The 12,419-nt window shown below is 45.0% G+C and overlaps 1 protein-coding gene across 1 annotated transcript; it reads left to right on the plus strand.

Moving 5' to 3' along the window:
* The first annotated feature begins 5,393 nt into the window (after positions 1–5,393).
* On the plus strand, positions 5,394–9,996 carry LOC108521146 (wiskott-Aldrich syndrome protein-like). The gene is made up of 3 exons (XM_017860799.1): positions 5,394–5,414; positions 8,317–8,749; positions 9,614–9,996. The coding sequence occupies exons 1-3, from the start codon at positions 5,394–5,396 to the stop codon at positions 9,631–9,633; spliced, it is 474 nt and encodes a 157-aa protein (XP_017716288.1). The 3' UTR covers positions 9,634–9,996.
* The last annotated feature ends 2,423 nt before the right edge of the window (positions 9,997–12,419 follow it).

The following is a 12,419-nucleotide window of genomic DNA, read 5'->3' on the forward strand; positions in this document are numbered from 1 at the left end:
AAGAAATACAACGTGTGATCGCAGTGCTTCTACGTCGTAAATCCCTGCGTCTTTTTCACTGCCATCCTTATTACTCGATAAATAATGAAATGAGGCCCCGTGTCGGCTCACACCTGTAATCCTAGCACTTCGGGAGACCAAAGCAGGAGGATCACTTGAGCCCAAGAGCTCAAGACCATCCTGGGTAACACAGAGAGACCTCATCTCTATTAAAAAAAAGAAAAAGAAAAATTAGCCAGGTGTGGTGGCGCATACCTCTAGTCCCAGCTATTTGAGAGACTGAGGAGAAAGGATTGCTTGAGCTTGGGAAGTTGAGGCTACAATGGGCTGTGATCACGTCACTGCACTCTAGCTTGGGTGACAGAGTAAGAGACATTGTCAAAAACATTAAAAAAAAAGAAAATGATATAAAATGCTTAATCGACACATTAAATTGCACCCATATTTTGACATGGTTGCCAAAAAAGAGTATATTTGGACATATTAAGTCTATATAAACAGAAGGCACCAATTTTATAAGTGTGTACATTTAGAGCTCTTGGCATGTGAATACAGCATTGAATGGATCAAAGATTATTGCTGCCTTTGCAAATCTTCAAACTGACAGAACCTTTTGGAAAAATTTATGGCAAGTTTGTCTTTTTTTACAAGCAACGTTTCTATAAATCCTACCAAAGTGCTATGAATAAGGCTGTAAATCACTTCACTGGCTTGAGTAATGGGACTTTTATTTCATGAAACCATGCCAGGAAACCTAGAGGCTTTCATTGATATTGAATCTTCTGTAATATTTAATACCTATCCAACCCAAAAAGATGAATTTTGATACTGACTGAAAATATTTTACCATAATTTTGCTGAAAGGAAAATAAATAGAAATCAATGGTGTTAAGTTGGATGGTTTGAAAGCGGTTCATTAGTCATCAGAAGAGAAAAAAATTAGAAGCAATAGAAAGTAAATCAATGAGAATATAAGTTCAGATTTTATCTGTAATTATGATTGGTACATCCATTCCTAATGGATGAATAGTGCTGACTGCTTCTTTCTGGATGACATTTTTCCGTCTTGCTTGACGTTTATTTGACAAAACAGAAAGAAACTCTTTTGAATATTTTATTCTTCTTTTCAATTATTAGGTTGGTACAAAAGTGATTGCGGTTTTTGCCATTATTTTGGGGTCAACTAATATATTCAAATATTCTTACAGGGAAATGCTGTAGAACCTGGTAGCTAACTGCGTAAAATCTCAATAGCCAGCCGGGCGCGGTGGCTCACGCCTGTAATCCCAGCACTTTGGGAGGCCGAGGCGGGCGGATCACAAAGTCAGGAGATCGAGACCACGGTGAAACCCCGTCTCTACTAAAAATAAAAATAAAAAAAAAAAACAGCCGGGCACGGTGGTGGGCGCCTGTAGTCCCAGCTACTCGGGAGGCTGAGCCAGGAGAATGGCGTGAACCCGGGAGGCGGAGCTTGCAGTGAGGCGAGATCGCTCCACTGCACTCCAGCCTGGGTGACAGAGCAAGACTTCGTCTTTAAAAATAAAATAAAATAAAATAAAACTCAATAGCCAGTGAGTCGTGTGGGAAGAAAAGTGTACGTGTTATATATACAAAAGCTAAATTCGCACATGTTGGCAAAATGAGTGACGCATACACTACCGCGAGGCACCTCCATGACATTCAGTTAGGAACCTAATTGACATTCCAAGCCTTGAGCTTTGCAACTGCTCTTTAGTGTTACCAATCTTTTGCTTCAGGTAGTGACAGAACCTAAACGAAATTGGTCCAGGCATAAAATAAATTAGGCTAAAGGCAAAAGTAAACCTGTAATGCCAGATCACTGGTCAGTGACTTTTAAGTGCTTATTTGCACACTGCCTGTTTTTACAAAGAATTTAATGCATTCAATACCACAGGGCACAATACATGAAAATGGGGCGGGGGGCGGAAAAACCTGAGTCAGAGGGAAAGTAGGGCTAGAGAAGAAGGATGGGCAAAACCCCAGGTGATGGCACTGTAAACCTGGGCTCACAAACTCCTAGTTCAGATGGCCAGGCAGGTAATGTGAAGCCCCTCATCCTTAAAACCTTGCACTGCAAAAGGGCTGGGAGACTGGAGAAATCTTGGGAGAAGGTATCTGAGAGGTACTGCAAATCACTCACAGTTCAGCAGGAAGTGAGTAATGTGCATTTGCTATTTTGTTTGTGAATATTCATTTCTGCTCTGAAAAAGAAGAAAAATAGGATGGAGGAAACTCATAGGATGTGTTAAGCATAGATAAGGAAGTTAGGGACCTACCAGACCAAGAAGACAGCAAATCTTCATGATGCAATAAATACTGTATGCCGGAAGCATAATGAGGCATTCCACATGCAGGAAGTCTTAATTCACCACCATTGATGATGCCCATTCTGGCTCCACCTGTTCTCTGCCCAAGAAACAAATGAACAAAACAAAACCCTTTAGCTGCTCGTCATATCAACTGGCAAGCTCCAGCTACTGGCCAGGCATTCTTGCCCCTCTGTATTTGCTTGGGTTCATATGCTACTGTTCCAAGGTTCTGCCACTAGTGCTCTCCTTTTCAATCCTGCACACCCTGTCCTTAGGTGGCCTCACCCCCTTCTATGCCTGCAGCCCCCCTGGAGTATACGCCAGACTCACTTTCTCCCCATCCCTCAGGTACCCATCACCCATCTCCCAGACATCTCCTGGACATCATCTAGATGCCCCATGGGTACCTCAATCTTCATAATCCTAAGACTGACCTCATCTTCTCTCCCCAAACTGCATGTATATCTGTATTTCAGCCTACATGGCAGTAAGATGTATCTAATCACTCAACCAAAACTTGGGGTGTCACCCTGACTCTGTTTTTTGCCTCGGGTACTGAGATCCCAGGTCCTGTGATTTCTACCTCCTTAAAGCATCTCATTATTTTTCTATACCCACCATTTGTGCTAAATTAGCACTAATTAGCTATCTTCAGAGTGATACAGCCACATGCTGAGCATGATGGACAAGGATCTTCAAGCTCTACCTTGGTTCACCCCTCCATCTCATCCGAGTTCTGGGCATGATGGAAGAGACCCTTCTCCTCTCCACTCTTGCCTCTTGCCATTTCCTTGCCTTGGCTGTGATTACCTACAGATGCGTGAATGAGTCATAGTCTTTCTCATATCCAGGATTGTACCCTTGCTGTTTTCCTCTGCCTAGATGCCCTCCTTTTCAACCCCCACTGTCCCACAACCCACCACCCCAAATGTCCACCATTTCATCTTGCTTACTCTTAATCTCTTTTCAAATTTTTCATGAGATGTCAGCTTCTCTAGGAAACTTCCCTGAAATTCCAGCCTTCCCTCCACCCTCACCCTCCGCCGGCCCTTATCTGAATTAAGCACCCTGCCTGCTTGTTTTCATCATCTTCTGAGACTCCCCTCTCATTGTGCTGTCACTTAGGGGTCCAGAGGACAGAGGTGGAATGCTCAAATTAGGACGATTCAGGGAGGTATGGGAGAGGTGCAGGGGGACCATAAGGAATGGAGCAGGAACCCAAATTAGTAATAGCAGAGCTGGCACCAACCCTAGGCTCGAAGAGACAGAGGAGAGACAGTGGTTACCAAAACCCAGAAAGAGAAAACTGTGTAAAATAGGGGATGTGGTGAAGAGCAGCAACATGTGTTTGGCTGTGAACTGAGGCAATCTTGCAGGGAGGAGAGCAGATAAATGACTATCTTGGCTTCACTCTCCTTCCTTCTCCTTCATCTCATGTCAGGTGCCCCATTGGCTAAACCTACCAGCAACCAGAGGACAAGGAACGCGTTAAAATAATCTTACGGCTCAGAGAGTAGATTAGATGTAGAGCGACGAATGGATTATATTTAGCACAATCACAGGTCTATTTGTTGATCCGTCTCCCTCATCAGGCTGAGTTACCTGAGGACAGAGAATGTTTCTCTTATATCTGCATCCCTAACATCTGGTGGACACTAGACACTCAAGAAATGCTTATGGATGAGATCAGAGAAGATGGTAAATTGGGCATTAGATGGAGGTTTGTGCTTTCTGAGCCTGCCACATGCTTTCTGGAGAATCTAAGGCAAAATGAGAAACAGAATGAGCTCTATGCTTTTGTTTGATAAAAGAAAATGTGATTTGGTGAGAAGAAATGAATACTTTTAGCACTCAATGCCGGGAGGAACTGGGATCAGTCACGTGGCTGCCTCTATCAGAGGCTCTCAACTGCATAATGGACAGAATCTTTCACAGTGAAACCACAATGCAGAAACATTCTTAAAAATATTAGCCCTTGATAAAACCAAAGCCATGTTACAAAAAACCAACCAAAAGGTGGAACTGAATTAATATGGTCCACTTTGAGCTGAGACTATCTTGCAAGAAAATGGTTGTCTCAGACTTCAAGTCTGGCCTCCCACATAAACCTTCAGTGCGATCCTCCTTGTATTATCTCTTCTCATCAGCCAAAAGGTGGAAAGGATCAGCTGAGGAACTTACACTGGAGGAGCATGGATTCATTAGATGGCAGAAACCTGGGTTTCTGAATGGCTGCTGTGGAACTGATCTCTGTCTACACCCTGCAAACCTTTGTACTGAGAGCAAGTAACACATTTTTAACGTGTTAAACCTCTGAGATCTGTTGGGTTTTACAGCAACAGTTATTTTATCCCAATACGGCTGTAAAATAATGTTCTAAAATCAACACTTGGGTTTGTTTAAAATATTATCACCATGATTATTATAATTATAATCCATAGTCCATATCATAATCAATTATTTTTATAGAAGTCCTTCTCAACTGGCATCTCATAATTTGTGGCTTCTTATATTGTTGCCTTCTATGTGTGACATGCCTCTCTGAGTCTTTTTTGCTGGTACATGATAGAAAATAAAATATCCAACATTCTGCTGTATTTTATAGTGTACAAAGTCCTGTTTCATGCATTATCTCTTTAGATTGCCCCAATAAACCCGAGGAATATTTAAGAGTCTATAATCATCCTCATTTCACAAGTGATGAAACTGAGACTTTTACATATAAAGTGGAAAAATCACTAATTTATTTATCTATTAAAAAACTCACTAATTTATTTAAAGATTAATTGAGAGAATAATTTAGTCTGTCTGGAACCAAGTATGTGTTAAGAGTTAAGTTTTCTTAATTTTTCTTTTTAAGAAGATAATCTTTGGCTACATAACAAACCACCCTGAAGTAATGACTTAAAACATTAAAAGTTATTGATTTTGCTCACAGAACTTGAACTGGAAGATAAAAACAGCTGCGAGTGAGGGTGGGGCTGGACAGCTGGCTTCTTTGGGCATCTCTCGTTCTTTCTGTGGTCTTGTCACATGTCTCTACACGGCAGCCCTAGGGTAATCATGACAGCTGAAGGGTTTAGAGTGGGTGGAGGGGGAGAGGGAGGGAGGGAAAGAGAGAGAGAGAGAGGAAGAGAGAGAGAGAGAGAGAGAGAGAGAAGCAAGCAGGCAGAAGCTCTAATGCCTTATGACCTAACCTTGGAAATAAATTACACTGTGCCACTGCCACTACTTTTTCTTAGAAGCAAGCAGATAGGGTTGGTGCATATTTGAGAGGGGAATTAGACTTCACCTCTTGATTGGGAGAGTGTAAAAGTATTTGTGAATATGTTTTTAAATGACTACATTTCCCCTTTCTTTTTTCTTTTTTTTTTTTTTTTTTTGAGACGGAGTCTCACTCTGTTGCCCAGGCTGGAGTACAATGGCTCACTGCAAGCTCCACCTCCTGAGTTCAGGCCATTCTCCTGCCTCAGCCTCTCAAGTAGCTGGGACTACAGGTGCCCACCACCACGTCCAGCTAATTTTTTGTATTTTTAGTAGAGACGGGGTTTCACTGTGTTAGCCAGGATGGTCTCGATCTCATGACCTCGTGATCTGCTCGCCTCGGCCTCCCCAAGTGCTGGGATTACAGGCGTGAGCCACCGTGCCTGGCTCACATTTCCCCTTTCTAAAACGCTTGTCTAAATTGGTGCACACGTGAAGCTCGGGTGTTAGTGACTCATCCAAGATTATTAACCTGTTAAATGGTTCCACCAATACTAGATCTAATTTTGTGACTCCAAATTTCATGCTCTTTCTCACTACTCCAGATAATCTCCAGTGAACATCGTTGTCCATTACGGTAATTAAGACATTCTAGCTGCCAAATAGATTCAATCCTTTTAATTGCCTTGAAACACGTATTTTTTTTGTTTTGCAGAAAATAAATATTACCCATATGGCGGTCATCCATAAACACCTTCCAAGTTTATCCCAAACATCTGTGTTTTAATTTTTTTCTCCCAACAGATGTATTCATTTGCATTTTCCCAGATGAATCATTCTTATTTTTGTTGTTATTTTTGACTGTATTTCTCACCTCTCAAGATCCTTTTGTATTAATTATCAAGCCCACTGCTTAAGCTAATACGATCTCCCAATATGGGGACTTCCTCTTGATTCCTGTGTGCCTTTCCTGTGGGTCATTAATGCAATGTTATTTAAGACTAGGATTTGGCCGGGCACAGTGGTTCACACCTGTAATCCCAGCACTTTGGGGGGCCGAGCCGGGAGGAGGATCACCTGAGGTCAGGAGTTTGAGACCAGCCTGCCCAATGTGGTGAAACCACGTCTCTACTAAAAATACAAAATTAGCCGGGCGTAGTCACATGCCTGTAATCCCAGCTACTGGGTAGCTTGAGGCAGGAGAATTGCTTGAACCCGGGAGGAGGAGTTTGCAGTGAGCCGAGATTTCACAACTGCACTCCAGCCTAGGCCACAAGAGCAAAACTCTGTCTCAAAAAAAAAAAAAAAAAAAAAAAAAAAAAAAAATAGGTTTTGGATTTGCCATAAGGCTTGAGGGGCATTCTTTTGTTTTGTTTTACCTTGTTTTCAAGAGGCCAAAATCTTCACAGTTGAAAATTTCTGTTGAACCACAGAGATCTGAACCAACTCAGTTTAGAAAGCCTGGGGATTTGAACAATGGTGTGGATGGGAAATCTCTTCATCTGTCAGTTTTCATCATTCTAGGCAGTAAAATCGATTTCCCTTTAGGAGTTTTTCTCCGTTTGGGGCTCACCAGCAGTGGGATGTGGGGAATCAACCCTTCTTCGTCCCCACCCAAACATTAGGTGGGAGCATGGGGTGGGAAGTAGAGAAAGTGGACAGAGGTCTCCAGTGGATATGGGATCTTTGTGTAGACCAGAACAGTCCTCAGAAATCTCATGCAAGCCACATAGGTACTGTTATATTTTCTAGTAGCCACTTTTTAAAAAGTAAACAGATGGGGCCGGGCGTGGTAGCTCACGCCTGTAACCACAGCACTTTGGGAGGCTGAGACGGCCGGATCACAAGGTCAAGAGATGGAGGCCCTCCTGGCCAACACAGTGAAACCCCGTCTCTACTAAAAATACAAAAATTAGCTGGGCATGGTGATGCGTGACTGTAGTCCCAGCTACTGGGGAGGCTAAGGCAGGAGAATAGCTTGAACCCTGGAGGTGGAGGTTGCAGTAAGCCGAGATAGCGCCACAACACTTCAGCGTGGTGATAGAGCGAGACTCCCTCTCAAAAAAAAAAAAAAAGGAAACAGGTGAAATTAATTTTAGTAATATATTTTATTTAACCCAATGTATCCAAAATACTATCATTGGAACGTGTAATGAATAGAAAAATATTCATGACATATTTTTCATTCTCCTATCCACACTGTCTTGGACTCTAACGTGTATTTTACACTTATAGCACAATTAATTTGGGACTAGCTACATTTCATCTCAACAATAGCCAACAGCATATTGGATAGCACAAATAAACTCTTCGTCTCTGTTGCTTCTTTGGGTCTGGGAGACCTTTCTTCGGATTGCAAACCTTTTTGCTTTCAAACCTCGGCTCCAACACCAGTCCGGCAGAGAACCCAGTCTAATGAGGTCCACTCCCTTCCTGCCATTCTCTATTCCAGTAACCTGTTTTGTGGTAAACATAGGACTGATCCTCCAAGATTACCTTATTAATTAGCTTACATATTTATTTTCTATCTGTCCCACCAGAATGCAGGTTTCTGGAGGGCAGGGATTTTTAAAACCTGTTTTGTTCTGTGATTTTCCCATACCGAGCACCGTGCCCGGCACAAGCTGGGATCCCAGTATACATGTCGGGGCGAAAGAACCGTGTTTCCCTAGAACCCAGGCAGAGGGCAGCTTCGCAGTGTGTCACAGGTGGGGCGCCCGCACTGGCTTCCAGGCCGGCGTGGGTGTGGGGCGAGTGGGTGTGTGCGGGGTGTGCGCGGTAGAGCGCGCCAGCGAGCCCGGAGCGCGGAGCTGGGAGGAGCAGCGAGCGCCGCGCAGAACCCGCAGCGCCGGCCAGGCAGGGCAGCTCGGAGGTGGGTGGGCCGCGCAGCCAGCCCGCTTGCAGGGTCCCCATTGGCCGCCTGCCGGCCGCCCTCCGCCCAAAAGGCGGCAAGGAGGCGAGAGGCTGCTCCAGAGCCCGGGCAGGAGACCCGGCCGAGCCAACGCCAGGGACTTTGTTCCCTCCGCGGAGGGGACTCGGCGACCCTCCCGGCGGCAGAGTCTGGTGCCGGCGCCTGGGCGGCTGCGTGGGATCTGCACCGCCGACTCCCTCTCTAGCTGTGTTCCCGCCGCCGCCCCGCTTGTCTCCGGCGCTGGCGCCTATGGTCGGCCTCCGACAGCGCTCCGAAGGGACCCGGGGAGCTCCCAGGCGCCCGGGTGAGTGGCCAGGCGCGGCTCCCCGGTCCCCCTGGCCCCCGGCGCCAGCTTTTGCTTTCCTGGCCAGAGCGCGGTGGGGTTTGCCCGGGCAGTGCCTCGAGCAACTGGGAAGGCCAAGGCGGAGGGAAACTTGGCTTCGGGGAGAAGTGCGATCGCAGCCGGGAGGCTTCCCCAGCCCCGCGGGCCGGGTGAGAACAGGTGGCGCCGGCCCTACCAGGCGCTTTGTGTCGGGGCGCGGGGATCTGGAGCGGACGGCTGCGCCTCGGTGGGCCGCTCCCTTCCCTCCCTTGCTCCCCCGGGCGGCCGCACGCCGGGTCGGCCGGGTAACGGAGAGGGAGTCGCTAGGAATGTGGCTCTGGGGACTGCCTCGCTCGGGGAAGGGGAGAGGGTGGCCACGGTGGCAGGAGAGGCGCGGGAGCCGAGAGGTGGCGCGGGGGTGCCACCGTTGCCGCAGGCTGGAGAGAGATGCTTCCAGCGAGGCGCGTTCCGTCTGGGCGAGGGCTTCATTCTTCCGCTGCGTCCCTGGAGGTGGGAAAGCTGGGTGGGCGTGTGTGCAGAGAAAGGGGAGGCGGGGAGGCCGGTCACTTCCGGAGCCGGTTCTGATCCGAACAGACCGCCCAGCGTTCGGGGACGCGGACCTCGGGGTGCCGTGGTGCCTAGCCCCACGCGCGCACGAGGCTGAGGGGTCGGGGGCGTCTCTGACCGCCCAGCTTTAACAAAGGGTGCTCCTCTCCACCCCGCGAGGAGGGGCAGCTTCGGAGACCCGGTCTTCCGCGAGCGGGTCTTAGCGCCGGGGAGGTCTACTTCCTTTTGCGGTTGCCATTTTACTATTATTATTGCCTTTTTTATTTTCTTTTCCAAAAGGACTGGAGACTGATGCATGAGGGGGCCACGGAGGCGCAGGAGCGGTGGTGATGGTTTGGGAAGCGGAGCTGAAGTGCGCTGGGCTTTGGTGAGGCGTGACAGTTTATCATGACCGTGTTCAGGCAAGAAAACGTGGATGATTACTACGACACCGGCGAGGAACTTGGCAGGTAAAGGGGGTCCCAGAAACGTACCCTCCTGGATTGTGGAGATGCATAACGATGGGGCCGTTGGGTGGTAAACAAATGCAGTTCGAATCAGTTGTCTCCTTCGCCCTTTCTGGAGATGCGCAAATCATAGAGAAAAGAGTTACTAACCCAGCGATAAACTGCCTGATCCAAGGGCCTGGGGGTGGAGGAGAGGCAGCCGTTCAGGGCTAGATTGTGATGCACAGTATATTGATCAAGTTCCCTGGACAAAAACAGATTTAATTGTCTGCACTAACTCTTGCCAGCCCTTGCCCCTCTGTGACAACAGGACAAACACTAAGATTATAATTGCAACTGGAGTTAGCTTTTACGTGTGATTTAAACGGAGAGTACAAACTAACTAATAGGTTTTAAAAATCTTAGTACTTTTTCCTCTATCTAAATTTTCAGGGTAACGTGAGCAAGTATTGGTAGATGGTAAATGGAGACTTGCCAGATGTTGATGTTGGGCTTGGATTTTGAAACTTCTTCCAACCAGGAATTTAATTATATGGTTGTGTTGGTGGTTGCTTTGGTTTCATTTACAATGTTAAATTTTTAACAAATCAATGAGAGTCTAATATGGCTATCTGGATTCAGAGCATACCTCCATTGCCGTAGCAGCTGTGATTCTTAGTGTAAAATCTTTCAGTTTCTAGGTAAACAAAGAATGGTTTCTTTCAGGGCATCTAAGGGCTGATTGCTGTTTCCTTTGACTGTGTATTAGACAGAGTGTTTTGGGCTCTGGTCAACTTTAGTAGAAAACCTAGTTTTCATACCTACGTTTAAAACTGAATTTATGGAATTTGTGGTGTATTTGCATTGGGAGTGGAGTAGGCAAAAGGATATTTAAACAAACAAAATATGTATTTACTTATATGTGCATTGAAATATGTATTTTCCCATATACATCTGATGTCCTGATACAAAGCTTCCTTTTTCTCCATGAAAAGGAAATTTAAAAACACCCACATCCTAGATTACCTAATGAGAATTATGGAAACTAAGCTTAACTAAATTTTTTTTAATTCAAACGATAGTGTAGAATTTTTTAAAAAGTTACTGTGGCAGAGTATTTCTCTAAATATTTAGTATTGACTGAAAACATCGATGAGGGCCTGTGCTTAGGAAGAGCTCTCTGTATATTGATGATCTGGTAAGTAAATAAGGAAAGCTCTTCAGAAATCACATTTCATGGATATGTTTAAGATTGAAGTTTAAGAGTGTGTGGTTGAAATACTTGGTTTAACTGGAATTAAATAACTTTCCTGTGGTTTTCAGCAAGATGAGTGGTATTTGGAGTTTTCCTTTGGGACTGGAAGAAAAAAGCAAAAAACGAAATTTTAATTTGATTTGCGTAGTGCGGCCTAATCATTTAAGTGTTGTTAGAGAAATGACTGGAATTAGTTGAGATTATTGTATTATGGATTAAGTATAATGACCTTATTTTCATTATGATTTTTTGATACAATTATGTGTTATGAGAAAGAAATAGAAAAAGAGGCCTCCCTGTGGTTGGCGAAGGGAGTTTGTGATCTTTATTTCGTGGGCGTGATGATGAGGGGAGTGAGGTGGTTTGCTTATTTGTCACTAGCACATTGATTTGCTCCGTGTATATGTCTTTGTATAACGTTCTGTCCACTATGCAAGGTAAACTGACAAATTGTTTATTAAATAATTTATGTGACCTAGGAATTTTAAAGAAATGCTCTGAAAACCTGGAAGTCTGAAGTTTTTAAAAATGAAATGTACAGACTCATCTATCCTGTATAACTGCTATTGTTTTTGCCAAAAAATGAGTGAATGATTGGGTTTTGGAAAATTGTTCCAAGTCCTGTGATTTTATGTCTGCCTTGGATGTAGCCACTTCCTGAAAACAAGTCCTGATGTAAGATGGACATGTAGGAAGATGCTGCTTATATGACATCACGTGTCACTGAGGGAAGATTGGAAGTGGAGGCAGGAGTTTGGTAGCAGGAAAATGGAAATGGGCAGATATGTGGCACAAATGCAAGGTCATTCTAAGCAGTGAGTTACTAGCAGACCAGTATCTGAGATTTAAGACTTTTATTTGGCCAGGCGCGGTGGCTTACACCTGTAATCCCAGCACTTTGGGAGGCCGAGGTGGGCGGATCACGAGTTCAGGAGTTTAAGACCAGCCTGGCTAACATAGTGAAACAACGTCTCTATAAAAAATACAAAAAAAAATTAGCGGGCTTGGTGGCGCGCGCCTATAGTCCCAGCTATTTGGGAGGCTGAGGCACCGAATCGCTTGAACCTGGGAGGTGGAGGTTGCAGTGATCGGAGATCGTGTGGCTTGCACTCCAGCCTGGGTGACACAGTGAGACTCCGTCTCAAAAAAAAGAAAAGACTGTACTTACATATCTTTAGCAGTCATCTAAATAACAACGATTCACTTACCTTATAAGTGTAGTGAGACACAGTACATAGCCAGGAGGAAAGATGGGATTTTGAGGAAGTAGAGTACAGTATTATTGTTAATATTATTTTATTTTTAGGAAAACTGAAAATGTGCGTATTTGTGTGTGCTGCCTAAGACTTCTGTAAAAGCTCTCTGTCAACTGTCAGGAACTTTATAAAGTATTACAACTATTGCA

Source organism: Rhinopithecus bieti, unplaced genomic scaffold (genome assembly GCF_001698545.2).
Source record: "Rhinopithecus bieti isolate Rb0 unplaced genomic scaffold, ASM169854v2 scaffold_57045, whole genome shotgun sequence".
Taxonomy (NCBI): domain Eukaryota; kingdom Metazoa; phylum Chordata; class Mammalia; order Primates; family Cercopithecidae; genus Rhinopithecus; species Rhinopithecus bieti.

What these genes read in the sequence shown, in the direction of transcription:
- LOC108521146 (XM_017860799.1), top strand. Translation starts at nt 5,394, where the DNA reads ATGACAGCTGAAGGGTTTAGA. An exon ending in TGACAGCTGAAGGGTTTAGA is followed by an intron (nt 5,415 to 8,316) that starts GTGGGTGGAGGG and finishes TGTGCGCGGTAG; the next exon opens with AGCGCGCCAGCGAGCCCGGA. An exon ending in GGGAGCTCCCAGGCGCCCGG is followed by an intron (nt 8,750 to 9,613) that starts GTGAGTGGCCAG and finishes CTTTTCCAAAAG; the next exon opens with GACTGGAGACTGATGCATGA.